The 27,980-nt window shown below is 41.0% G+C and overlaps 1 protein-coding gene and 1 non-coding gene across 2 annotated transcripts in view; one reads left to right on the forward strand and one right to left on the reverse strand.

Annotated features, from left to right (window-relative positions):
* Positions 1–281: 281 nt before the first annotated feature.
* SNX4 (sorting nexin 4) overlaps positions 282–27,980 on the reverse strand; it is a 102,733-nt gene continuing 75,034 nt past the window's right edge. Inside the window, exons 9-14 of the mRNA XM_066240656.1 lie at positions 23,637–23,702; positions 17,749–17,838; positions 15,149–15,248; positions 11,770–11,915; positions 9,535–9,649; positions 282–1,429 (exon numbers count right to left, since the gene is read on the reverse strand). Coding sequence (XP_066096753.1) covers positions 1,382–1,429; positions 9,535–9,649; positions 11,770–11,915; positions 15,149–15,248; positions 17,749–17,838; positions 23,637–23,702 — 565 coding nt within the window. The 3' untranslated portion in view covers positions 282–1,381. The remainder of the gene's footprint in view (positions 1,430–9,534; positions 9,650–11,769; positions 11,916–15,148; positions 15,249–17,748; positions 17,839–23,636; positions 23,703–27,980) is intronic.
* Positions 24,926–25,062, forward strand: LOC136312395 (small nucleolar RNA SNORA42/SNORA80 family). The gene has a single exon (XR_010726984.1). It is a non-coding gene; the product is annotated as a small nucleolar RNA SNORA42/SNORA80 family (small nucleolar RNA).

A 27,980-nucleotide genomic window follows, 5' to 3' on the forward strand; every position in this document is an offset into this window, starting at 1 on the left:
AGCACCCATCTGCTTCTCCACCCTTCTTCCTCTCACTTCTTTCTCTCTCTCTTCCCCTCCTGCAGCCATGGCTTGACTAGAGCGAGTTGGCCCGGGCGCTGAGGATGGCTCCATGGCCTCCACCTCAGGCTGGGCAACAGAGCAACACCCCAGATGGGTAGAGCACCGTCCCTAAAGGGCTTGCCGGTGGATCCCGGTCGGAATGCATGTGGGAATCTGTCTCTGCCTCCCCTCCTTTCACTGAATTAAACAAGAAAAAAAAAAGAAATTGTATGAAAATCAGCACAATACTTCATTTATTTATTGTATAAGTTTGGCAAACAGCACAAAAATCCAGCAACATTTTAAACATGTAAAAAAGTCAAATGCTGAACAGTACTGGGGATTTTTTTTTTTACATAATTTCTAATGAGCACATGTAAGATTCTGCAAAGCTAGCAAAATGAGGGTGCTTGGCTTCTGAACATATACCACAAAAACACACACCAAAAAAACAATATAATTTATCTTTACAAAAATTATAGCCAAGCAATAGAAATGAAGGATGTTAATGAAGATACTAACACATATGTTCACTACACATCTTATACACTGAAATGCTACATCTTGTACCCTGAAATGCCATGTGGAAAGAGCCAAGCAGAGTAAATTTAGGCTCATCACTGAGGTTAAGAATTATTTGAGAAAAATTTAATGCTTATATGTAACATACTCAATTCTATATAGCAATTCCTAGATCATAACAATGTATTCCATTATATATCTGAGGAGTTGAGTCTTCTTTGTTGGCAGTATAAAATTTCTGACCAGTATCAAAATTCTGGTAAAACACAAATTGAAGGCATTTTCAAGTGTATGCAAATGTTATAGGGGGCATCATGAATGTGGGAGAAAATCTGAGATTTTACACTAAGTTTCTGCTGAGCCTTGTCAAACCGAACAGCTCAACTATAAGGCATGAAAAAATAACCCCCTATAACAGATTAGTGGGTCTTGTCAAGTGAAGATAGGACTTCAATCTTGGAAAAAACTCTATACATAAACAGATCTAAAACAGCTGGAATTGAAATAAACACCTAGAAATTACCCAACATTTTGACATTTGGTCATTGGTTCAGAAGCCTAACACTCTACTGGTATATTTTATCAAATTAACTTTTTGGAATCAGCACCAGTCCCCAAAACCTCAAATTACAATATTTAACCTTCACTAAAATACATCCTTTTGTGCTATATAAACACAACTACAATCAAATTAAAGAAAGCTGAATTTACTCAACTTATATATTTTTGTGTAAACTGGGTTGCAACTTAAATTTTTTAATTTACTTGTGCTTCTGTTTTGGGGCACTTTGATTGGAGAGAAATTCATTTCACAGGATTACATCTTGCTGAAGCATTCCTTAGCATTGGTCCAAACTTGAATTCCCTGAAGAAAAATAGAAAGAGAGCTTTAAAATGTGATTTCTGACAGGATCCTGAACACCCAAGCATTTGGCTTGCTGGTATGCGACCTTTTGCTTTTGGGAAAAAAATTAACAAATCCTACAACGATAACACCTTCTGGCAATGGCTAATAGATGTGTCTAATGTTTCCGAGAAAAGTAAGAAAATCATTTCTATGAGCCTGTCTGCAAAATGCACAGAACTCCGCAACTTCTTTTTCAAAAACTGAGTTTTCAAGGTCCAAAATATAAATTCATTTACTCATATCACATTTATTAATATTACTTTTATTAGTAAACCAAACATGTTTTCATGTAGTTTTTCTATGTAATGTTTAAAAAAAAGAAAAAAACCTTATTAGTCTAACAGTTACATATAAATTAATGAATTATTAAATTATTACTTTAATAACTAATGTTTTGATAGAAACCAATTATGTACTAACCTATCAAACCCCTCTCAATGGTTCTGGCACACTGCTGAGCACAAAGATAATATGGTATAATATACCTAATATGCTTAAACAAAAATACATGTTTGTAGAAATATAATAGTAAAACCTAAGGAAGTAGTAAAAACAAATGTATTTTTTCACTGAACATACATATTCTCTAATAACCACTAAATTATGAAAAATAAATATTTTAATATTTAAATATCAAAATGTGTGTACATTTATCAAGGCTTCAACCAATAGGAAAAAAAGAAATCTTTTTTTCCCTTGACAATACAAAAAGCAAATAAAATTTAAAAACACAAAAAATCCTTTAAAATGATTCAGATTGGCTGGATAAAGTAGTAGCTAATGACTCGAGTATTTGTTGTTAGAGAGGATAGCATAGCTTGGCCCATGGTGGCTCACTGAATAGAGCACTGACTTGGAACACCAAGGTCGCTGGTTTCAAACCCTGGGCTTACCTGGTCAAGGCACATGCAGGAAGCAACTACTACAAGTTGATGCTTCCCGCTTCCCCCACTCTCTCTCCTCTCTAAAAATCAATAAATAAATATAAAAAAGAAAGAATAGATCTCATGCACTAGCATATACCATATTTCCCCATGTATAAGGTGCACCTTAATGTTGGGGCCTGAAATTTGGGGGAAAAAGTATTATATAAAGTTGTTGAACTCAAGTTTTACTCATCATAAAATTCATACAACTCCTCATCACTGTCTTCAACAATGAGTGCAAAAATAAGTGCAAAAAAAGTGGGAAGTGCAAGTAAAAAAAATCTACAACCACTGTATAAGACGCACCCAGTTTTTAACCCCCAAATTTTTCAAAAAAGGGTGGGAAATATGGTATATAATGCAACCCTGCTCTTGTGAAAAAGAGGAAAGTGTGTATTTTCTAAATGACTATATGTAAACAAACTTCTGGAAGGATACAGAGCAGGTGTAACAGTGCTGAGTTTTCTAAAAGGGATTTGGGGAGGAGGATAAAAATTTTTACTTAATAATGCTTCTAGATTATTTGAAATTTTTGCAATAAACATTTTTATGACAATTTTTTAAATTTAAAAAGAGCTTGAAAATCAATCATTTTTTTAAAAAGATTTTATTTATTCATTTTAGATAGGGGAGAGGGAGAAAGAAAGGCAAGGAGGAGCAGGAAGCATCAACTCCCACACGGGCCTTGACCAGGCAAGCCTGGGGTTTCAAACCAACAACCTCAGCATCCCAGGTTGATGCTTTATCCACTGCACCACCACAGGTCAGGTTCAATCACGTATTTCTTTTTTTTCACTTTTTTTTTTTTTCCATTTTTTCCAAAGCTGGAAACGGGGAGGCAGTCAGACAGACTCCCGCATGCACCTGACCGGGATCCACCCGACATGCCCACCAGGGGGCGATGTTCTGCCCCTCTGGGGCATCGCTGTGTTGCATCCAGAGCCATTCTAGCGCCTGAGGCAGAGGCCACAGAGCTATCCTCAGCGCCCAGGCCAACTTTGCTCCAATGGAGCCTCGGCTGTGGGAGGGGAAGAGAGAGACAGAGAGGAAGGAGAGGGGGAGGGGTGGAGAAGCAGATCGGCGCTTCTCCTGTGTGCCCTGGCCGGGAGTCGAACCCGGGACTCCTGCATGCCAGGCCGATGCTCTACTGCTGAGCCAACCGGCCAAGGCCTCAATCACGTATTTCTTTAAAAAACCTCAGCCTTGCCTGACCAGGCAGTGGCTCAGTGGATAGAGTGTCAGACTGGGATGCAGAGGACACAGGTTCGAGACCCCGAGGTCGCCAGCTTGAATGCGGGCTCATCTGGTTTGAGGAAAAGCTCACCAGCTTGGACCCAAGGTCGCTGGCTCAAGCAAGGGGTTACTTGGTCTGCTGAAGGCCCCCCGGTCAAGGCACATATGAGAAAGCAATCAATGAACAACTAAGTTCTCACAATAAAAAACTGATGATTGATGCTTCTCATCTCTCTGAGTTCCTGTCTGTCCCTATCTATCCCTCTCTCTGACTCTCTCTCTGTTCCTGTAAAAAACAAACAAACAAAACCTCAGCCTTCTTGATTCAACAAATTAGAAATTCACTATCAAAAAGGTTGACCAGCCCTGGCCAGTTGGCTCAGTGGTAGAGCGTCGGCCTGGCGTGCAGGAGTCCTGGGTTCGATTCCCGGCCAGGGCACACAGGAGAGGTGCCCATTTGCTTCTCCACCCCTCCCCCTCTCCTTCCTCTCTGTCTCTCTCTTCCCCTCCCGCAGCGAGGCTCCATTGGAGCAAAGATGGCCCGGGTGCTGGGGATGGCTCTGTGGCCTCTGCCTCAGGCGCTAGAATGGCTCTGGACACAACAGAGCGAAGCCCCAGATGGGCAGAGCATTGCCCCCTGGTGGGCATGCAGGGTGGATCCCGGTCGGGCGCATGCGGGAGTCTGTCTGACTGCCTCCCCGTTTCCAGCTTCGGAAAAATGGGGGGGGGAGAAAGGTTGACCAATAAAACACAAGGGATAGTGGATTTTAATGCTAATATTAATATTTTTATTAAAATTTTTGTTTTGGTTTATTACTACTATAATTTAGTATGTGATTATATTCAATTACCAATCTGAATAGCTAACAAAGTATGATATATTTTAAGTTATACACAAGTAAAATATACAAAATATAGCCACCCATATTTATCCCCCCCAAAATAAACTAATGTTAATCTTAATTTCTTGTACTTAATTTTATGTTTCTAAAGGAAAAAAACCACTGTAGATTTTCTTTTTTTTTCTTTTTCTTTTTTTTGCATTTTCTGAAGCTGGAAACAGGGAGAGACAGACAGACAGACTCCCGCATGCGCCCGACCGGGATCCACCAGGCACGCCCACCAGGGGGCGACGCTCTGCCCACCAGGGGGCGATGCTCTGCCCATCCTGGGTGTCGCCATGTTGCGACCAGAGCCACTCTAGTGCCTGAGGCAGAGGCCACAGAGCCATCCCCAGCGCCCGGGCCATCTTTGCTCCAATGGAGCCTTGGCTGCGGGAGGGGAAGAGAGAGACAGAGAGGAAGGCGCTGCAGAGGGGTGGAGAAGCAAATGGGCGCTTCTCCTGTGTGCCCTGGCCGGGAATCGAACCCGGGTCCTCCGCATGCTAGGCCAACGCTCTACCGCTGAGCCAACCGGCCAGGGCTGTAGATTTTCTTCTTTGTTGTTTTCTTTCCTTCTTCTCTGTTTTTTTTTGGTAAATTTTCAGATATAAAAATCTATTGTTCTTAGGGAAGAAAGAAAAACTGTAATTCTGTTCTTGAGAAAAAAAGTGAACGTGTACTCTTATTAATCTCATGTGAGTCTACAACAGTTATTATCTTAGGATACCTGAGTGGTCCCACAAAATATCCAAGGTATGTATAAATATACCTATAGTAACATCCTTTTTTATTCAGTGATTAATGAGATTAATTTCTAATACCCTCAAAGACCCCACTCTAAACAAAGGAGGGGAATTTCAACCATTATATGAAGTCTGCATTTTATTTTGGGGAAAGAAGCAAATGGAGATCACAAGGAGCTAGTTACTAATAAGTCTTTTATAGGAAACAAAAAACCTTTGTTATCTGATCTTTCAGACCACTCAAGATTTAAAAGGCAGATTAGGAGGACTGTAAAAGTGAAGCACCCTGTGAAGCAGCAAGGCAGGCAGGAGGAGTTGACAGAATACCAGCAACAGCCAGAACCACCACCACACTACAAATACCCAACCATCGCCCTGGCCGGGTAGCTCAGTGGTTAACAGCATCAACCCAAACAACAAGGTTGTGGGTTAGATCCTCGGTCTGGCACACACGGGAAGCAATTAATGAATGCAAAACTGAATGGAACAACAAATGAATGCTTCCTTCACCCTCCTCCCTCTCTCTCTTCTTCCGTCTCTCTAAAAATCAATCAGTAAAAAAATTAAGCTCTGGACAACTCAGTTGGTTGAAGTGTTGTCCCAAAGCATGGAGATTGACAGTTTGATCCCTGGTCAGGGCACATACAGGAGCAACTTGATGTTCCTGCCTCTCTACCTTTGTTTCTCTCAAAAAAGAAAAAAAAAAGTGTGTGTGTGTGTATGTGTGTGTGTGTGTGTGTGTGTGTGTGTATATATATATATGTGTATATATTTATATATCTCCAACCATCAGCATTTGCAGATTGACCAGTCATGATTTTAACTTCTCTTAAGTGACCCCAACAATCCACAACATGAACTAATATACTATTCCAATGATGAATTAGTCCAACACAAAAGGAGCCCACTTGACTAGTGTGTAAGACTGGTGTTTATGTCCCAAAATATGTTTGTTCTTTACTGCTATTACTGTTGATACAAGTAAAAAGTTTTAGAAAGTGATGATTTGATAATTCCTGGCCAGAAAATATAAATTTAGGATAAATTAAAGCATAAGAGTCAGTGGTAGAGCATCAGCCCAGCATGTGGAAGTCTCAGGTTCGTTTTCCATTTGAACCGTACAGGAGAAGTACCATCTGCTTCTCTACTCCTCCCCCTTTTCCCTCTCTTTCTCCTTCCCTGGTTTGATTAGAGCAAGATGGGCCCAGGCACTGAGGACGGCTCCATAGCCTCACCTCAGGCACTAAAATAGCTTGGTTGCCGAGCAATGGAGCACTGGCCCCAGATAGGCAGAGCATAGCCTGGTAGGGGGCTTGGTGGGTGGATCCCGGTTGGGGTACATGCAGGAGTCTGTCACTCTGCCTCCCCACGCTCACTTAATATATATATATATATTAAAAAAGCATTAAGAGTGTTTCCGCCCTGGCCGGTTGGCTCAGCAGTAGAGCGTCGGCCTAGTGTGCGGAGGACCCGGGTTCGATTCCCGGCCAGGGCACACAGGAGAAGCGCCCATTTGCTTCTCCACCTCTCCGCCGCGCTTTCCTCTCTGTCTCTCTCTTCCCCTCCCGCAGCCAAGGCTCCATTGGAGCAAAGATGGCCCGGGTGCTGGGGATGGCTCTGTGGCCTCTGCCCCAGGCGCTAGAGTGGCTCTGGTCGCAACATGGCGACACCCAGGATGGGCAGAGCATCGCCCCCTGGTGGGCAGAGCGTCGCCCCTGGTGGGCGTGCTGGGTGGATCCCGGTCGGGCGCATGTCTGTCTGTCTCTCCCTGTTTCCAGCTTCAGAAAAATGCAAAAAGAAAAAAAAAAATTAAAAAAAAAAAAGAGTGTTTCCATGAGTGTGATTTTCCCTCTAAGGTCTTCATACATATGGGAATTCACCTTACTATATGATTTACTGAGATATTGCATGTTAAATTGCTTGATAAATTGTGAAGTGCTAGACAAATGTAAAAGCACACAGGCAGATCCTGGGCTAAGAAAAAGCTGTTAAGGAATGTTTTATATTTTGTTCTTATAACAGCATTTTAGAAAGAGTTACACCGTTGTTGAAACACTTATTTTAACTAAAATGATCTTCAGCCTGACGCAGTGGATAAAGCGTCGACCTGGAAATGCTGAGGTCACCGGTTCAAAACCCTGGGCTTGCCTGGTCAAGGCACATATGGGAGTTGATGCTTCCTGCTCCTCCCCCCTGTCTCTCTCTCTCTCTCTCTTTCTTTCTCTCTCCCTCTCTCTCCTCTCTAAAATGAATAAATAAAATAAAAATTAAAAAGAAAATGATCTTCAATGTTTGTATCTTCTACTACAGATATCAGCTACCTGAAGGATTTACTCTGATCTCATTTTCCCAAACTAATGTAAGCTACTTTCCAATCAAAGTATCCATCACTGTTAGGAATGGTATTTTACTGCCCTGTCCAAGAACATTATATTATCAAAGCAATGCTGTTAATATATATTTTCAGCCTGACCAGGTGGTGGCGCAGTGGATAGAGCGTCGGACTGGGATGCGGAAGGACCCAGGTTCGAGACCCCGAGCTCACCAGATTGAGCATGGGCTCATCTGGCTTGAGCAAAGAGCTCACCAGCTTGGACCCAAGGTCGCTGGCTCCAGCAGGGGGTTACTCGGTCTGCTGAAGGCCCACGGTCAAGGCACATGTGAGAAAGCAATCAATGAACAACTAAGAAGTCGCAACGCGCAACGAGAAACTGATGATTGATGCTTCTCATCTCTCTCCGTTCCTGTCTGTCTGTCCCTGTCTATCTCTGCCTCTGTAAAAAAAAAAAAAAAAAAAAAAAAATATATATATATATATATATATATATATATATATATATATTTTCAAATACAATTGATAAATGGAGCATACAAACTTGAAACTTTAGCTGAGTGGAGACACAGTAACTGATATTTTTAAATTAAGTTGAAAAGTTGGGAAATATTCTGGAAGGGAAGAAGAATGGGCTTTAAAATGAAAATGAAAGCCTGACCTATGGTGGTGCAGTGGATAAAGCAGGGGTTGGGAACCTATGGCTCGCAAGCCAGATGTGGCTCTTTTGATGGCTGCATCTGGCTCGCAGACAAATCTTTAATTAAAAAAATAATGTTAAAAATATAAAACATTCTCATGTATTACAATCCATTCATTTCCTACCGCTCATGTTCATGGCTGCAGGTGGCTGGAGCCAATCACAGCTGTCCTCCAGGACAACACCAAATTTTTAATGGATAATGCATAACGTACACGGGTCATTGTATGGCTCTCATGGAATTACATTTTAAAATATGTGGCGTTCATGGCTCTCTCAACCAAAAAGGTTCCTGACCCCTGGGATAAAGTATTGACCTGAAATGCTGAGGTCCCTGGTTCAAAACCTGGGTTTGCCCAGTCAAGGGACATACGACAAGCAACTACTACAAGTTGATGCTTCCCATACTTCTCTCCCTTCCTTTTTCTCCCTCCCTCTTAAATCAATATATAAAACCTTTTTTTTTTTTTTTAAGTGAGAGGAGGAACAAAGATAGTGAGATGGGCTCCTGCACAGGCACTTACTGGGACCTACCCAGCAACTGTTGTCAGGGGCTGATGTTCAAATCAGCCAAGCTATTTTTACTGCCTGAAGCTGACACGCTCAAACCAACCAAGTTATCCTCAGCACCCAGGGCTGACACTCAAACCAACAAAGCCACTGGCTGCAGAAAGGGAAAAGGGAGAGGAGGGGAAGAGGGATGGGGAAAGAAGCAGATGGTTGCTTCTCCTGTGTGCCCTGACTGGGAATTGAACACAGGACATCCATATGCCAGGCCAATGCTCTATCCACTGAGCCAACCAGTCAGGGCCTAAAGAAAATCTTTTAAAAAATGAAATGATAAATACTTTGACTCACATAGGATCACTTGGGTTTTTAAAAAATCTGTAAGCTCTTCTTTTTTGTGTGTGACAGAGACAGAGAGAGGGACAGACAGGGACAGACAGGAAGGGAAAGAGAAGAGAGAAGCATCAATTCTTTGTTGTGGCACCTTAGTTGTTCATTGATTGCTTTCTCGTATGTGCCTTGACTGGGGGGCTACAGCAGAGCAAGTGACCCTTGCTCAAGCCTATGACCTTGGTCTCAAGCTGGTGAGCCTTGCTCAAACCAGATGAGTTGGCAACCTTGGGGTTTTGAACCCAGGTCCTCCGCATCCTAGTCTGATGCTCTATCCACTACGCCATCACCTGGTCAGGCCCTGTAAGCACTTCTGCATCTACTTGTATCTTCACTGAAACCAAAACCTACCTTTTTGCACATACTGATCTGCATGACTGCATAGCTTATGAGAGCCTCCTTTAAGTCATGGTTCTTTTGCTCTTTGAAGCGTTCAATATCGGCCCAAGCATTTTTCACAAATTCTCTGAAATAAAAAAAATAGTTACTGTCATGTTTATTTAAATTAAATATACTTTATAAATTCAAATAACCGGTTCTCGTTTGAGTTGGTTTTTATTTGTCTATATAAAGGAAAAAGCTATTGCTTGTATAAGATCTATTTCTTGCTTCTTAGAAATTACAGTGGGAGAAAAAGCAGCCAGCCAAACAGTCCTCTAATTATGCCCTGGCTGGAGAGCTCGGTTGGTTAGAGCATCACTCTGAAGCACAGAGGTAGCCGGTTCGATCCTCGGTCAGGGCACATACAGGAACAGCTCAATGTTCCTGTTCTGTTTCTCTCTCTCTCTCTCTCTCTCTCTCTGTCTCTCTCTCTCCCCCTTCCTCTCTCACTAAGATCAATAAATAAAAAAATTTTTTTAAATACCTCTAATTTTAATAATTAATATTTTTGCCAAAAGAATTCCAGCTTCAAATTATTCCTAAAAAACCGATAGAGATGGCTTCTGGAACCAGCTCATAAGCCTAACAGATGCCACATGAAGTTGCTTGCCTGGGGTCACCAGAAAATATTATATATATTCTTTTTGACAAGATGAATTATGTATTACATTTATCATGTACTTGTTTTAACTGACAACTACAGCTTTAAAAATCTTACAGGCATTTATTTGTCTTTTTAAATCTATTCATGAAAGTTTACTTCGACTTATTGAAGCCAGCAGTTCTAAAAATTAACAAAACCACCTCCACACTCATGATACACTCTTTGCCTGCCTTGGTCTACTCAGTGACTAACAGATGAAAACATTAAAGGTGGCCCTAGCCGGTTGACTCAGTGGTAGAGCGTTGGCCTGGCATGTAGATGTCTCCAGTTCAATTCCTGGTCAGTGTACACGGGAGAAGTGACCATTTACTTCTCCACCCCTCCCCGCTTCCTCTCCTGCAGCCATGGCTCAAAGGTTTGAGTGCGTTGGGCCCAGGTACTGAGAATGGCTCTGTGAAGCTCCTGCCTCAGGTGCTAAGAATAGCTTGGTTGTCGAGCAATGGAGCTCAGAACCAGATGGGCAAAGCATCACCCTTAGGGGGCTTGCCAGGTGGATCATGTCAGGGCACATGCAGGAGTCTGTCTCTCTGACTCCCACCTCTCACTTAATAAAAAAGAAAAGAAAGAAAATAAGGGAAATGAACCAAACAGTGATGGCAGATCTTTAAAAAGTGAATTTCTAGATATATTTATGGAATAATTGTATAGCAAGCCCTATGCAAGATGTAGAAACATAATGATGAAAAAGACACGGTCACTGGCTTTGAAGGGCTCTTAATTTAGCCAGGGACATTCACACAGAGCAATTAACTGTTCAGTACAAAGCCACTGCGTTATATTGGCATGAACCAAGTGATACAATAGCTTGTGAGGATAAGAGAAGGATTCTCAAAGAAAGTGACACAACAGCTGGGCAATGAAGAACGATTAGGCTTTTGTGAAATGACAGAAAAGAAAGGCTAGACAGGGGTCCCCAAACTTTTAACACAGGGGGCCAGTTCACTGTCCCTCAGACCGTTGGAGGGCCACCACATACAGTGCTCCTCTCACTGACCACCAATGAAAGAGGTGCCCCTTCCGGAAGTACGGAGGGGGGCCGGATAAATGGCCTCACGGGGTCACATGCGGCCCGTGGGCCGTAGTTTGGGGGCACCTGGTAGAGGGAGCTTGACCTCTGGTGGCGCAGTGGACCTGGAATGCTGAGGTTATCCATTTAAAACTCTGGACTTGCACAGTCAAGGCATATAGGCCAAGGCACATATGGATACTTTTCACTCCCTCTTTCTCCTCCCCACTTTCTAAAATAACAAAATAAAAAAGAAAAGAACAAGAAGGAAAAAGCAGAGAAAATGTGCAAAGGACAAAAACCATGAAAAGTGCAGGAAACTAATATGAAGTTGAAACTCTTCTTCCTTTCCCCCACACTAACACAGCTGTTTCTATAATCTTGTCAATAACTCAGATTTCTTAGGAATCCAATAACTGCATTTTAGAAAAACACGCCATCTCTAGGGATGCTAATGAAGCTGGGAATTGTTATAAAGGACAATCTGCCACATCGTCTACATTACTGTCTTTGTTAAACATCTCAGCACTTTTACCTGCTTTCCAGATTTTTAGACTTTAACTGCTGTTCTCCTTCACTTATTTGTTCTTCAAGTACCTTTATTCTGGCTTCTCTTTGCTCTGGAGTTTCTTGACCAAAAAGTTTGGTAGTCATTCCCTTCAAAGAAAATGTTCTCACAGTCTAAAAGGATATAGAAACAGATGAAGATAAACAAAATGTGACTGCATACATACAATGAAATATTATTCAGTCATAAAAAGGAAGAAAATTCTGACAGAAGTTACAACATGGATGAACCTTGAGGACATTATGCTAAGAGAAAATAAGCCAGTCACAAAAAGACAAATACTGTTTGAATCCACTAATAAGAGGTATCTAGCCTGATCTGTGGTGGCTCAGTAGATAGTGTCAACCTGAAACTCTGAGGTCGCCGGTTCGAAACCCTAGGCTTGCCTGGTCAAGGCCCATATGGGAGTTGATGCTTCCTGCTTCTGCCTCCTTCTCTTTCTCTGTCTCCTCTCTAAAATGAATAAAGTCTTTAAAAAAGAAATAAAAGAGATATCTAGAGTAATCAGGTTCACAGACAGAAAGTGGAATGGTGGCTGCCAGGAGTTGGGGGAAGAGGGAAACTGACAGTTCATATTTAATGGGTATAGTTTCAATTTTGCAAGATGAAAAGAGTTCTGGAGGTTGGCTGCACAACTACATGAATGTACTTACTACTACTAAACTGTACACTTAAAAATAGTTAAGATGACAGCCTGACATGTGGTAGCACAGTGGATAAAGCATTGGCCTGGATGGCTGAGGTCACTGTTCAAATCCCCGGGCTTGCCCAGTCAGGGCACATACAAGAAGCAACTATAAGCTGATGCTTCCCACTCCACTCCAATTCCCCCTGCCAACCTTTCTCTCTCTCTCCTCTCTCTAAAATTAATAAATAGCCTGACCAGGGAGTGGCACAGTGGATGGAGTGTTGGACTGGGATGCAGAAGACCTGGGTTCAAAGCCCTGAGGTCGCCAGCTTGAGCACCGGCTCATCTGGTTTGAGCAAGAATCACCAGCTTGAGCCCAGGGTTACTGGCTTGAGCAAGGGGTCACTTGGTCTGCTGGAGCGCCCCAGTCAAGGCACATATGAGAAATCAATCAATGAACAACTAAGGATCTGCAGCAAAGAACTGATGCTTCTCATCTCTCTCCTTTCCTGTCTGTCCCTATCTCTCTGTCTCTCTCTGTCACAAAAATAAAATCTATTTAAAAAATAGTTAAGATGATAAATTTTATGTTATGTATCTCTCATCACAATTAAAAATTTTTGGCCCTGACCGTTGGCTCAGTGGTTGAGCCTGGCGTGTAGATGTCCCGGGGTAAACTTCCAGTTAGGGCACACAAGAGAAGCGCCCATTTGTTTTTCCATCACTTCCCCTCTCGCCTCTCTCTCTCTCTCTCTCCCCTCCTGCAGCTGTGGCTCGATTGGAGTGAATAGTGCTGAGCATGCTCCATGGCCTCTGCCTCAGGTGCTAAGAAGAGCTCGGTTGCTGAGCAATGGAGCAATACTCCACATGGGCAGCGCATCACCCCCTAGTGGGTTTGCTGGGTGGATCCTGGTCAGGATGCATGTGGGAGTCTGTCTCTGCCTCCCCTCCTCTCACTGATTAAAAAAAAAACTTTTAAAAAAAGGAAAAAGGAAACTTCTGTCATTCTCCCCCTCTCCCAAATCATACAGAAGCATCATAAGCCCTTATAACTATAGGGCTCCTAATCTGATTGCTAACACTGAATAATATGGAGTAGACAAAAAAGGGTAAAATGCTAACTGAACTTCTTAATCAAATGAAAAATGTATAGCTGAAGTATTAGGCAAGTTATTTCTTTATATTAGTAGTTATATTTTTCAAAAGTACTCTGACATAAAAAAAATAGATAAAATTCAACAGGCTAAAATAGAAATAACCCAAACTAAAAAAAAAATACTTAAAATCTGCATAACTCACACTGGAAACTTGGATATCTTTAATAAAATAGAATGTCTAAGCCCAATCATTAAGCTTCACTGCTTTAACATTTCCTCATGCTCTGGAATTTATGAGGGAAACATTTTCCCTCATGTGCAGGAGTGAAGAGCAAAGCTCCCTGAAAATAAACTGGGAAAAAACTATGACTTTTAAAAATGTTAACCCTATTATTATATACCTGTTTCATGGTCAAAGGTGTTTTTCCACATAAATCTATAACTTCTCATACAGGTAGTTACTGGGTAACCAATAAAGACTTTTAAAACTAAAGTACTTGCCAGCTATGAAGTGACTTATAAATGGTAGTACTGTTACTGCTTCATTACTTCAGGACGTGTACTCTCACTCTGACAGCAAATTTATTTCAATGAAATAGCAGTAGAGTAGAATGTTGATTATAAAAATGATCAAAGTCTAATACAATAAGACATGGAATTTTCTTTACAAGTACTCACTGTGGGCATTCAAGAATAAATACACGCCTGACCAGGCGATGGCACAGGCAGAGGTAGTCAACCTGATCCCTACCGCCCACTAGTGGGCATTCCAGCTTTCATGGTGGGCGGTAGAGGAGCAACCAAAGTATAAATAAAAAGATAGATTTAACTATAGTAAGTTGTTTTATAAAGATTTATTCTGCCAAACTCAGCGAAAACATGACATAAAGTATACTTGGTAAGTAATTATTATTAATGCTTTAACTTGCTGTAACTCTGCTTTATAAATTTTATAAAGTAAAGTTACTTCCCTACTTTATAAATCACCATTACTGTGGAACTGGTGGGCGGTTATAAAATTTTACTACTAACAGAGATACAAAAGTGGGCAGTAAGTATAAAAAGGTTGACTACCTCTGGCATAGAGTGTCAGCCTGGGATGCTGAAGACTCAAGTTTGAGGTCATGAGACCACCAGCTTGAGCACAGGGTCGCTGGCTTGAGTGTGAGATCATAGACATGACCCCATGGTCACTAGCTTGAGCCCAAAGGTCACTGGCTCGGCTGGAGCCCCCCAGTCCAGGCACATATGAGAAGGCAATCAATGAACAGCTAAGGTACCGCAACTATGAGTTGATGCTTCTCATATCTCTTCCTGTCTTTCCGTCTGTCCCTTTCTCACAAAAATAAAAATAAAAAAGAATAAAGTACACAAAAAGCTCCTTGTAAAGACAGACATACTGATTCTAACTGGGTATGGTTTTTCAAAGTAAACCAAAAATTTTAAAACATACCTTGTAAAATTAAACTTGACAAAGGTTATTATTTCAATCCTAAAGAATAACATTTTTTTCACTTGGACTTAATCAGAAATGAGATGACCTTGTGAGTACTACAACTGCAGCTCCTTCCACATAAGGCTTACTACAATAATGCCGGAGGCCTAATGGAAAAACACTCACCCCGGTTGCCAGTTCCTCACATTGCTGCTTCTTGGAAGCTAAGTCCTGAGCAGCCATCTCCAAGTCATACTGCATAAGTTCATGTTTCCTGCACACAGCCCTGCAGATGAAGAAAGGGCTGCCATTTAATTTTTGTGGTTTCTCTTTTAGCATGTTAAAACTTCTTCTCAGGGGTAAAGGAGAGGCATCACAATGTCTCAGCAGGATCAGAAATTGTGTACCCAAATTTTCAAGTTTAAATGTATATAGAAGCCCAACATCAAAAATTAAATCTAGCAGAACCTAAGCATAAAAATATATGACTTAAGACAAAAGGTTGTTTTCTAGATACTTGCATTTTTTTTCAATAAACATACAAAATTATCACATCATAAAAAATATTTTGTATAACATAGAAACTATTGCTATAATCTCACATAGTAATTGAGTGTTCTTTAAAAAAAGATCTCAAAACTTCCCTTTTTATTTAGAAATGTCTATTAGTTTTTATTATCATAAAAGTAATTCATGCTCACTGTAAAAAAATTCTAACACAGGAATAACCAAGTAAAAAATGTTTCAAGAATCCTCTCTTTTCCCCAACCTCACTCTCCAGACATAATCCATGGTAATAGATGGTGTTTATCCTTTCAGACTTTAGCTAGGCATTTACAAATACATATATCTACACACCCCAAGTGATTCCGCATCTTTTCTTACTGACTATATATGATATATATGTATATCATGAACATGTTTCTATTTCAATACAATCTCTCTTGGCTTGAAACAACACAAATCTATTTTCTTGTAGTTCTGAAGGTCAGAAATCCAAAATGAGTCTCATTGGACTAAAATCAAGTTGTTCGCAGGACTCTATTTCTTCTGGAGGCTACAGGGGAAGGTCTTTCTTTTTCTTTTTTTTTTTTTTTTTTTTTTTCCATTTTTTCATTTTTCTGAAGCTGGAAACGGGGAGAGACAGTCAGACAGACTCCCGCATGCGCCCGACCGGGATCCACCCGGCACGCCCACCAGGGGCAATGCTCTGCCCACCAGGGGGAGATGCTCTGCCCATCCTGGGCGTCGCCATATTGCGACCAGAGCCACTCTAGCGCCTGAGGCAGAGGCCACAGAGCCATCCCCAGCGCCCGGGCCATCTCCGCTCCAATGGAGCCTTGGCTGCGGGAGGGGAAGAGAGAGACAGAGAGGAAAGCGCGGCGGAGGGGTGGAGAAGCAAATGGGCGCTTCTCCTGTGTGCCCTGGCCGGGAATCGAACCCGGGTCCTCCGCACGCTAGGCCGACGCTCTACCGCTGAGCCAACCGGCCAGGGCCTGGTCTTTCTTTTTCAATCCTTTCTATATATGATATAATTTTTAATTTTATTTATTTATTTTTACAGAGACACAGAGTGAGTCAGAGAGAGGGATAGACAGGGACAGACTCTATATATGATATAATTTTTAAGAGCTGCAAAAAATTCCACTCTATTTAGCAACTTTCTATTTTTTTGGTAACTTGAAAATACCTTGGTGAAATGATTTACTACTTAAAACTCTGGAAGGAAGAAGGCTAACAATGTCGTGTTTTCATACATGTTACTGCCCAGGTACAAAAATATTGCTCCACTGTTTTACTAACAGGATTTTTATATTGCTTTTAAAAGTGACAAGAAAATGACCAAAAGTAGTTACAACCAAAAGTCACCTATTACAAGAAAATGATTCACTTTTCTACAATGGACAGAAAAAATGTAGTAATTTCTTAATTAATATGACTACCTACTAGAGAGTTCTGTTTGCTTTGTAGGAGATACCATAAAACCAGAAGACAGCCCTGGCCAGTGGGCTCAGTGGTAGAGCGTCGGCCTGGCGTGCAGGAGTCCTGGGTTCGATTCCCGGCCAGGGCACACAAGAGAAGCGCCCATCTGCTTCTCCACCCCTCCCCCTCTCCTTCCTTTCTGTCTCTCTCTTCCCCTCCTTCAGCCAGGGCTCCATTGAAGCAGATAGCCCGTGCGCTGAGGATGGCTCTGTGGCCTCTGCCTCAGGCGCTAGAATGGCTCTGGTTGCAACAGAGCAACGCTGCAGATGGGCAGAGCGTCGCCCCTGGTGGGCGTGCCGGGTGGATCCCCGTAGGGCGCATGCAGGAGTCTGTCTGACTGCCTCCCCGTTTCCAACTTCAGAAAAATACAAAAAAAACCCCAAAAAACAGAAGACAAACTCCTGATATTAGTAAGTTTTACAACCTTACTAAGGAGGTAAGATATGCAAGTGTAAAAAAAATTTCAGAATAAAAATGGCAATATACAACCTACTAACAGATAATGCTGCACACACAATCTGAGCTTTGCTTCCAATCTTCAAATTGAAAAAAAACAAAGAACAACATTCCAAGACCTGATGCTTGAGACTGATGGGTTTTATCAATACAATGTTTCAAGGACAGGAACTGTCTTAAATTTCTATGCCCAGCATTCTGTAACACAGAAGATTACAAAGAGACCTCATTCAATATCTGGAGGAATGAATTCATTTAAAAACCTTACTATCTTTATATTATTCTTTATATTACAGTAGTATTGAGTAGTGACCAGCCACAGGGCTGCATCTGAAACTCATACTTACCGTAGGGCTTCTGCATAAAAAAGATACTCCTTTAACTGATCTGCATAATGTTCTTCATCTTCCAAAATATCATCAATAGAAGATGCATACCTGTTTAAAAAACATTGCAGAAGTAACTTTTATCAGGACATTCTAAAGAAGTGCTATTCCAAGTGTGGTCCTCAGACCCTCTGTTATCCATTAGTGAAAGGTAAGTACAGAAAGTAAGAATACATATTTAGACACATTTACAGCAATTTCTAATTACCAAGACAATTTTACTGCATTTCACTATAATGTTTCAATCAGCAACTGGAAATACCATATAAAACAAACAAAAAACTGGCCCTTCTTACAGGTAACTTAAGAAGCACTGGCAGACTTTTATAACGTATTATGTTCAAAGATACTATAAAAGGGCTACAAAATCTATAGAAAGAGAAAGAGCTTAGTATAATTGGTGCACAAATGTTGTTGGCAACTACATACAGTAATGCCAAAAAGCTATCAAAGAAAATGTTAAGCAAATAAAGATTACAGCAAATTTTAGAAGCCTTATTTTATGTAAATTCTCAATAAACCTCTGCTTTGATTCAAACACACTCCTCACTGTTAAGACCCTCTTGTTCCTGGACCCAGGTCTCTCTTTGTACAGGAATGTCATAGCTCTCTACACGCTTCTCCAAATCCTACAGGCCCATATCTGAACCTCTAGGAAATCTTCCCAGACTTTTTAGTCTTATTCACCACTCTACTTCTAATCTCTTATCAACAATTTAGAACTTAAATTGTACCAAAGTAACATCTGGAGTATTAGTTTTCTCTGATCACATTATAAATTCTGTAAGGACATGAGACATGTCATTTACTATTCTGATTCCTTAGCATAGGGAATAAAAAATATATGTGCTTTATGTCTCCAGGCCTGCTTCATGTAGGCAAGTAAACAAAGTTCACTGAAGTTCTAAAACTGAGTGGATCTAAGTTAAGATTCACTAAAAAACGATGTGCTTATATGGATTTATAAAAGTAGGCAAATTACATAGTCTATAATTACATTTGTAGAGTGTGGAATATCTTCTAAGAATCATTACTTTGAGTAGGAAAAACTGGCTTTACTTCATTAAACCTATGATTCTGGCAGAGTTAATGTTAAGGAAACCATAATGAAGAATCATAGTGTTAGTGGCTTAACAACAGGAAACACAATATAGGGATAAGTGGCACATTCTTGGTTAGAAAAGGGTTAAGTGGTAAAGAATTTTAGCTACCAGCACTAACAGTAATTTTATTTAATACTTTACAATCAATTAAAGGGATAATCCTAAATTCCTGCAAATTACTGAAAATGTTAACAGAATGCAGGAAGAATTCTTAACAAACTGACTGAAAAGTAGTCAGCTTACATATGGTCCAAAGAAAAATAATACTTAGAAAAAATTAAAATTTTCTCATTTTTTTGTTTTGTTTTGAATTCTTCTGAAGTTTGAAGCAGGGAGGCAAAGAGACAGACTCCTGCATGTGCCCAACCAGGGTCTACCGGCAAGCCCACTAGGGGGCAATGCTCTGCCCATCTGGGCCATTGCTCTGTTGCAACCGGGGCCATTCTAGCGCCTGAGGCGGAGGCCATGGAGCCATCCTCAGAGCTCAGGCCAACTTTTTCATCCAATGAAGCCTTGGCTGCGGGAGGAGAAGAGGGGGAAGGGTGGAGAAGCAGATGGGTGCTTCTCCAATGTGCCCTGGATGGGAATTGAACCTGGGACTTCCACATGCCGGGCTAACGCTCTACCACTGAGCAAACCAGCCAGGGCCAAAATTTTCTAATTTTTCCTATGAGTTGTAGTTCTTTGTATACGATGGTTGGAAAAGTCTCCTAGTCTGGGACTTGCCTCTTCATTATCTTAATGGTGTCTTTTATATGTATGTATATAGTAAAATACACATAACAAAAAATTTACCTCTTTAGAATTTTTAAGTGTACAGGATAGTGGCATTAAGTACCTTCACATTATGCAAGCATCACCACCATCCATCTTCCCCAATTAAAATGATAACAAATAAATTCCCACATTTCTTTTCCCCCCAAAAATTTTTAATTGGCAAAATTTTTAATTTTGATGAAGAACAATTTACCATTAAAAATATTTCTTGCGGACCAAGCAGTGGCACAGTGAATAGAGTGTCAGCCTGGGATGCTGAGGACCCAGGCTCAAAACCCCAATGTTGCCAGCTTGAGCACAGGCTCATCTGGCTTGTGTGCAGGCTCACCAGCTTGAGCGCATGGTTGCTGGCTTGAGCATGGGATCATAGACATGACCCCATGGTCACTGGCATAAGCCCTAAGGTTGCTGGCTTGAAACCCAAGGTTACTAGCTTGAGGCAAGGTCGCTGGCTTGAGCAAGGGGTCACTAGCTGAGCTGGAGCCCCCCAGTCAAGGCACATAAGAGAAAGCAATCAATGAACAACTAAGGTGCCGCAACTGTGAGTTGATGCTTTTCATCTCCCTTCCTGTCTGACCCCCACCCCGTGTGTGTGTGTCTGTGTGTGTGTGTCTCTCTTCCTAAAAAAATTTTTTAATGTTTTTCTTTTCTTATCCTCTTTAAGAAATCTTTGCCAACTGGAAGGTTACAACAATATTTTCCTGTTTTCTACTAAAAGCTGTAATTTTAACTTTTACAGTTATGTATATGATCCAAATTGAGTTAGTTTTTATGTAAGGTATGAGATATGCCTCAAAGTTCATTTCTCCCCTGCTGTAGATATCCAGTTAATTTCCAGAATCATCTCTTTATTTTTTTTTGTATTTTTCCAAAGTTAGAAGCGGGGAGACAGACTCCTGCATGCCCACTAGGGGGCGATGCTCTGCCCATCTGGGGCATTGCTCCTTTGAAGCCAGAGCCATTCTAGGTGGAGGCCATGGAGCCATCCTCAGTGCCTGGGCCAACTTTGCTCCAATGGAGTCTTGGATGCAGGAGGGAAAGAGAGAGAGAGAGAGAGAGAGAGAGAGAGAGAGAGAGAGAGAGAGGAGGGGGAAGGGTGGAGAAGCAGATGGGCACTTTCTCAGTGTGCCCTGACTGGGAATCAAACCTGAGACTTCCATATACTGGGCCGACACTTTACCACTGAGCTAACCGACCAGGGCTCCAAAATCATCTCTTGAAATAGAATGTTTCTGCACTCTATTCTGTTCCACTTATCTGTCTACTTCAATATTACTATATAAAGCTGTAGTTATCAAGATAGTTATCACTATATTTGGTATCATTTTAATTGGGGAAGATGGATGGTGGTGATAGTTGCATAATGTGAAGGTACTTGATGTCACTATCCTGTACACTATCTTGATAACTACAGCTTTATATAGTAAGTCATTTTTTTTTTTAATATATATATTTTTTTTACAGAGGCAGAGATAGACAGGGACAGACAGGAACGGAGAGAGGTGAGAAGCATCAATCATCAGTTTCTCGTTGCGCGTTGCGACTTCTTAGTTGTTCATTGATTGCTTTCTCACATGTGCCTTGACCGCAGGCCTTCAGCAGACTGAGTAACCCCCTGCTGGAGCCAGCGACCTTGGGTCCAAGCTGGTGAGCTCTTTGCTCAAGCCAGATGAGCCCGCAAGCGGCGACCTCGGGGTCTCGAACCTGGGTCCTTCCACATCCCAGTCCGACGCTCTATCCACTGCGCCACCACCTGGTCAGGCTATAGTAAATCATTTTAACACTACTGAGTCTTCTGATCCATGACCATGACTTATCTCTCCATTTATTTATGTCTTCTTTAAGTTCTCTCAGAAAGTTTATATATAAAGTTTTCAGTGTAGAGATCTGTCACATCTCTCACTAAATCTTTAAGAATTCTGGTTTGATGGTATTATAAATAGCACTGTTTTTCAATTTTTATTTTCCAATTGTTAGTATATAAAAACAGTAAGTTTCGGCCTGGCCTGTGGTGACACAGTGGATAGAGCACGGACCTAGAATGCTGAGGTCTCTGGTTTGAAACCCTGGGCTTGCCCATTTAAGGCACATATGACAAGCAACCAATGAACCACTCAAGTGAAGCAACTATGAATCGATACTTCTCATTCCTCCCCTCTCTGTAAAATGAATAAAAATCTTTTAAAAAATAACAATGTTTTTATATATTGATCATATATTCTGCATTTGTTAAATTGAATTTCTAATTCTATAATGTTTGTTATTGATTTTTTTATGTACATATCCTGTTAATTACAAATAAAGATGGTTTAATTTATTCCTTTCTAAGATGCAGTCTAAGGTTGATTTTCTTGCCTTGTGGCACAACTAGGACCTCTAGGACAACAGATGACAGTCTTGTCTTGTTCCTCATCTTAGGAGGAAGTGTGTTTCACTATTAAGCACAATATCAGCTGTAAGTTTTAAACTGAGGTAATCCCTTTTATTACTAGTTGGATAATTTTTACTGTGAACGAATGTTGCAATGCTTTTTCTACATGTATCGAAATGAACATACACTTTCTTCTTTATTCTGCTAATATGTAGGTTAGACTGATCAGTTTTTGAATATTAAATTAACTCTGTACCCCTGAGAAAAAGTTAAGACAGATCTGTATACACAAAGTATAATGTAACTGTCAGCAAACTTGATAAAAACAGAAAAGAACAATCACTAACACCAGCACTAAAACTTCACCACTGGTTTTACCTCACATTCTCTACCTCCATGATGGTGAACCTATGACACACGTGTCAGCTCTGACACACATAGCCATTTTCGATGACATGCGGCTGCATACCAGAGAAGTATGGGGCCACATGCCTAGAAAGACGTTTCATCCTCAGCTCCTGCACAGCCAGGTGCAGTAGCCGAGGATAAAACATTTGCTGTAGTGTAGACACTCTGTGCTGAGGTCTGTAGTCCAAAACAACAGAATTCCGGCACAGAGTGTCTAGTTCTGGGACTTCCAGTTAGGCCGTTAGGGGATCTTTGACCTCACTTCCGGCCGGCGGAGCAGGGAGCAGCAGAATGCCATGGGGGATGCATCTCTGGGGGCCCTGTGATCGCCATTACCAGCAACCACATAACCACAGCAACCATCATCCAATCTACTGTTCTGGGGTGTTGTGGATTTCTAATTGACCATCATTACTGAGATAAGTGAGGGGGAGCCTGGGAGAGGCAAGGGCCTGTGCTATGGGTGCCGGTTCCCAGCATTAGAAATAGTGGCAGCCATCTTAATTTACATAAGATGCAACTTGCAGAATTTCAAGATAGCATCTGGGCTCAGGTGTTTGTCGACTTGAGGTCAAAGCTTGAGAATTTGGAAAGGTGCCGCTTGGAGAATCAAGAGGAGTGCCACTACGAACAGGAGATTTGGAGTGCCTGGAACCAATTATCAGACACTTTTAGCACCCTGAAAAATATAGCAATGGCTTTACCCACAATTTTTCCCTCTACGTACTTTTGTGAGACCTTATTCTCAGCGTTAAATATCAAAATCAACAAAAGAAACAGATTGACAGATGAAGTTAGTAGCGCTTGCTTGAGCTTGAAGTGTACAAAATACCAACCTTCAATTGATTTAGCCAATGAAATTCAGCAACAGAAAAGTCACTAATAGGTTAAAGAATTCCCCCTCCCCCTCACTTATCTTAGTTCACGGCACCCCACACAAATTAAATAATATCAAGACCAACAAAAGAAACCGACTGACAGATGAACAAAGAAGTCACTAAGAAGGTAAGTTAAATAATTAATTTTTGGTTTATTAAATACAGTTATATATTACAATTATACATTTTTGTTATTTAAACTATAAATATTGCAAAATTACGGTTTTTTTCTCGAAGTGACACACCACTTGAGTTATGCTCGGTTTTTTGGCGAATTTTGAAAAGATTGCCCATCATGCTCTACCTACTTACACGTCCATATGATGACCCGCACTCTGCAGTCCATCACCCATTTCTTTTTCTATGGCACTCCATTCACTATAGAGAAAAAGATAAAACCCCAAACATCATGAATTAGATATGGAATATTATTGAATGAAATTAAAAAGAAAATTTTTGTGGATGTTTATTTTATTGATTTTAGAGAGAGGAAGGGAGAGACAGACAGAGACAGGAACATCAATCTGCTCCTGTCTGTGCCCTGACCGGGGATCAAACTGGCAACCTCTGTGCTTGCTTCAGGAGGCTGTTCTAGCCCAACGGGGCTATCCAGCCAGGGCTTAAATGGAATATTTTACAAGGTTTTTTCCTAACTTGGAATGCACAGTATCTGTATTTGGATTTATTTTCTGTGACTCAAATATGCTGCTTTCTCCTTAAGTTTAACAACTAAATGCAGGTGAAGGCTATAAAATGTTAATTCAAAAGTTGATAGTCCACTGTTGTCAAGTGCAAAGCAAGTACCATACAAATAGCTTCTGCACACAGACAACTTTGTCAGCAATGCTGCCTATTTAAATCAATTGTGGAGGCTGGCCCTGCTGTTGACCTACTTAATCAAAATCTCTGGGAGAGCTGAGACTTGTATATTTTTAAATACTCCACAGAGGATTCTAATGAACACAGCTGATTATATGACACTATATAACAGCCAACACAAAATGATGATTGTACAGAAATATTAGGTGCAATGTGAAGTTTCAATCATTTGCACTAAAACTAAAGTTGCATGAGGTTTACTAGAAACCACAAATTATTTTGTTAAAATATTCCAGGTAAAAATTCCCTTTTATAGAAATTATACATGTATATTATAGCAAATTGGGAGAAACAATGTATGTAGTATACTGGTTTAATGATTTCAAATTCATTATTTATGACTTGTTTTTAATTCACTTCTTTATGACAAACACAAAAATAGTTGTTTTTAGAAGTAAAAGTTGTTTTGATGTAAGAATGAAGTAAGTTATTTCAGAATGTCATCATCTCTAATGACTCTGATAAGCACCTCAGCAGCCTAGCTTATCAGTAAGAATGCGTGAAGAGGCCTGACCTGTGGTGGCGCAGTGGATAAAGCGTCGACCTAGAAATGCTGAGGTCGCCGGTTCGAAACCCTGGGCTTGCCTGGTCAAGGCACATATGGGAGTTGATGCTTCCAGCTCCTCCCTGCCTTCTCTCTCTCTGTATCTCCCTCTCCTCTCTAAAATGAATAAATTTAAAAAAAAACTAAGCTTAAAAAAAAAAAAAAGAATGCGTGAAGAACACGGTAATAGCTTTTTGGCGGGCCTTCCTTTGTGGGTCTCTCACAGTGCCCCCATGCCAGAGGAAACTGCAGCCTGGAACCATTGCCCAGCCTCCTTTCTAGTGGGCTGTGAGCACTAAAGAGAATTTTACAGTATGCGAAAGAAATAAAAAGAAAAAAAAAAAGCCCTGGCTCGATAGCTCAGTTGGTTAGAGCCTCGTCCTGAAGCACAAAGGTTGCCAGTTTGATCCCCAGTCAGGTCACACAGAGAAACAGATCAATGTTTCTGTCTCTCACTCTCCCCCTTCCTCTGTTTAAAAAAAAAACACCAAATAAATTAAAAGAAAAGAAAAAAAGTGCCTGACCAGGCAGTGGTGCAATGAATAGAGCGTTGGCCTGGGATGCTGAGGACCCAAATTCAAAACCCCGAAGTTGCTGCCTTGAGTGCAGGTCCATCCAGCTTGAGCATGGGCTCACCAGCTTGTGCGCAGGGTTGCCGGCTTGAGCATGGCATCACAGACATGACCCCATGGTCACTGGCTTGAAGCCCAAGGTTGCTGGCTTAAGCAAGGGGTCACTGGCTCGGTTAGAGCCCCACCCCACCCCCGCCCCTGACAAGGCACATATGAGAAGCAATCAATGAACAACTCAGGTGCTGCAACGAAGAACTGATGCTTCTCATCTCTCTTCCTTCCTGTGTATCCCTGTCTGTCCCTCTCTCTCTCTCTCTAGTAAAATAAAGAAGAAAAAAAATGGTTTGTGGAAGTCCCAGGTTCGATTCCCGGCCAGGGCACACAGGAGAAGCGCCCATCTGCTTCTCCACCCCTCCCCCTTTCCTTCCTCTCTCTCTCTTCCCCTCCCGCAGCCAAGGCTCCATTGGAGCAAAGTTGGCCCAGGCGCTGAGGATGGCTCCACAGCCTCCACCTCAGGCGCTAGAATGGCTCCAGTTGAAATGGAGCATCACCCTGTGGTGGGCATGCCAGATGGATCCTGGTCGGGCCTATGCGGGAGTCTGTCTGTCTGCCTCCCCCACCCCCCTGCTTCTCACTTCGGGGAAAAAAACAAAAAAAAAATGGCTGTGCAAAGAAGCAACTATGGCAAGGGACATTTAGACTACAAATACTGAGTCTGTGAGAAGTATTAGAGTTTCAGTTTGGGTGAGGCCACTCTCTGCTAACCAAAAAAGCTCTCTGAAGTCCCTTGGGGCAGTAACTCCTGCTAAGGGTAGAGGTTCAATGGCCCCAAGAAGGAAGCCTGCCAACACCACCTTCTTTGTTTCTGAGTGACATGCTCTCACAACTGGGGAATTTCACTTTCGCACTCGCAGCTGGAAATCATCTCTCGGATGGTCACGACTCCACCTTGCATAAGAAGGTACACCTTGTACTAAACTTAAAACTTTATTTCTTCATTGTCCCTTGCCCAGAACAACAGTGTGATTAATCTGCTATTTGTTTAAAGTATGTTGCTTCTTTATTTGACTTACTAAGATATATTCTTTATTAGCTGTTATCCTGTATGCTACTCTGGCTTATAAAACTATTACAATTCACTCAACTAAGCTGTGCTAAATAAATTGCTGCCAAAACAAAGTTTCTGAGTATAACTTTTGCTGCCTCCTCAAAACAAAATAATCTATAATCCAAAATACCAAGAGATGACCTAAGTTGATATATTTACTTCTAGTCTTTATTTACTCATCTTAATGTGTCTGAGAAAATGCAACATAAACAATTCTGTATCACGTTTTTTCTCCTTAACAGTATTTTCCCATATTATTAAAATAGTCTTAAACATTGTTTAAAATGGCCATGCATAATTTTTTTACAAATATTTTCCTGGCCATTCAGGCTGTTTTCAATTTTTCTGCTATGTAAAGTCTGTCTGATAAATATCTTCAATTGTGCCATATCACAAAAGGAAAAAACTTAAAACACTATATTATTCTGTTAACCAATAGTTTTTTGTTTTTTTTTTTACAGAGACAGAGAGAGAGTCAGAGAGAGGGACAGACATACAGGAACAGAGAGAGATGATGAGAAACATCAATCATTAGTTTTTCGTTGCGACACCTTAATTGTTCATTGATTGCTTTCTCATATGTGCCTTGACTGGGAGGCTACAGCAAACCGAGTAACCCCTTGCTCAAGCCAGCGACCTTGGGTCCAAGAAGATGAGCTTTGCTCAAGACAGATGAGCCCACGCTCAAGCTGGCGACCTCGAGGTCTCAAACCTGGGTTCTCCGCATCCCAGTCCGATGCTCTATCCACTGTGCCACCACCTGGTCAGGCCACATTGTTCTTGAAATAACAGTTTATCTGCTTATAGCACTAGAAGGAAAAAAGTCCTGTGGTTTTTAAGGAAGCAAAGCAAACATGTAAATCATTTATGTAACACTACAGTTATGATTCAATAAAATAGGCAGGGCTATCTCCGATAATTTTCTTTCCTCATGTTTACTCTCAAAAAGTAACAGAACAGTTAAACTTATTTTCAATGCTTTGCTCTTTACAAAATGATTTTTTAACATCTCTAGCTGCATTACCTAAGCTTTAAAACCATATTTCTAATGCCTACAATTTTGCTTTCACATAACTTTGTCACTTCAAATTCAACATATCCAAAACCCAGTTCTTTATGTGAAAAAAGAAAATCTAAGGATTTTAGCAGATGACAGGTATAACTAGCCAAATGTGTAATGTAGCAATCAGTTAATGCAGCTGTAGCTCATGCTAACAGAACTGAGGGGCAGTCCAGATCACTGTTTATATTCCACAGGTACTTCATCCATCTAATCTGAGCACCTTCTTATATGCTACCAACTCAAAGTCAACATAACTAAATTCTTTTAAAAAGAACCAAACTAAAAACTAGTTCAAGAACAGTAGGACCTATACTCAATCACCTATTTTCCTGTTATGTTGTCTGAAACCTAATAAATACTTGGCATTTATCGTCTGTAGGGCAAATGAAAGAATGAACCAATAAATAATACATGTAAGAAGGGAACATGTACTGAGCTCTATTATCACCACCACTAGGCACAAGATCTCTTCCTTCAAGGTACATATAGT

The sequence above is a fragment of the Saccopteryx bilineata genome, chromosome 8, assembly GCF_036850765.1.
Source record: "Saccopteryx bilineata isolate mSacBil1 chromosome 8, mSacBil1_pri_phased_curated, whole genome shotgun sequence".
Taxonomy (NCBI): domain Eukaryota; kingdom Metazoa; phylum Chordata; class Mammalia; order Chiroptera; family Emballonuridae; genus Saccopteryx; species Saccopteryx bilineata.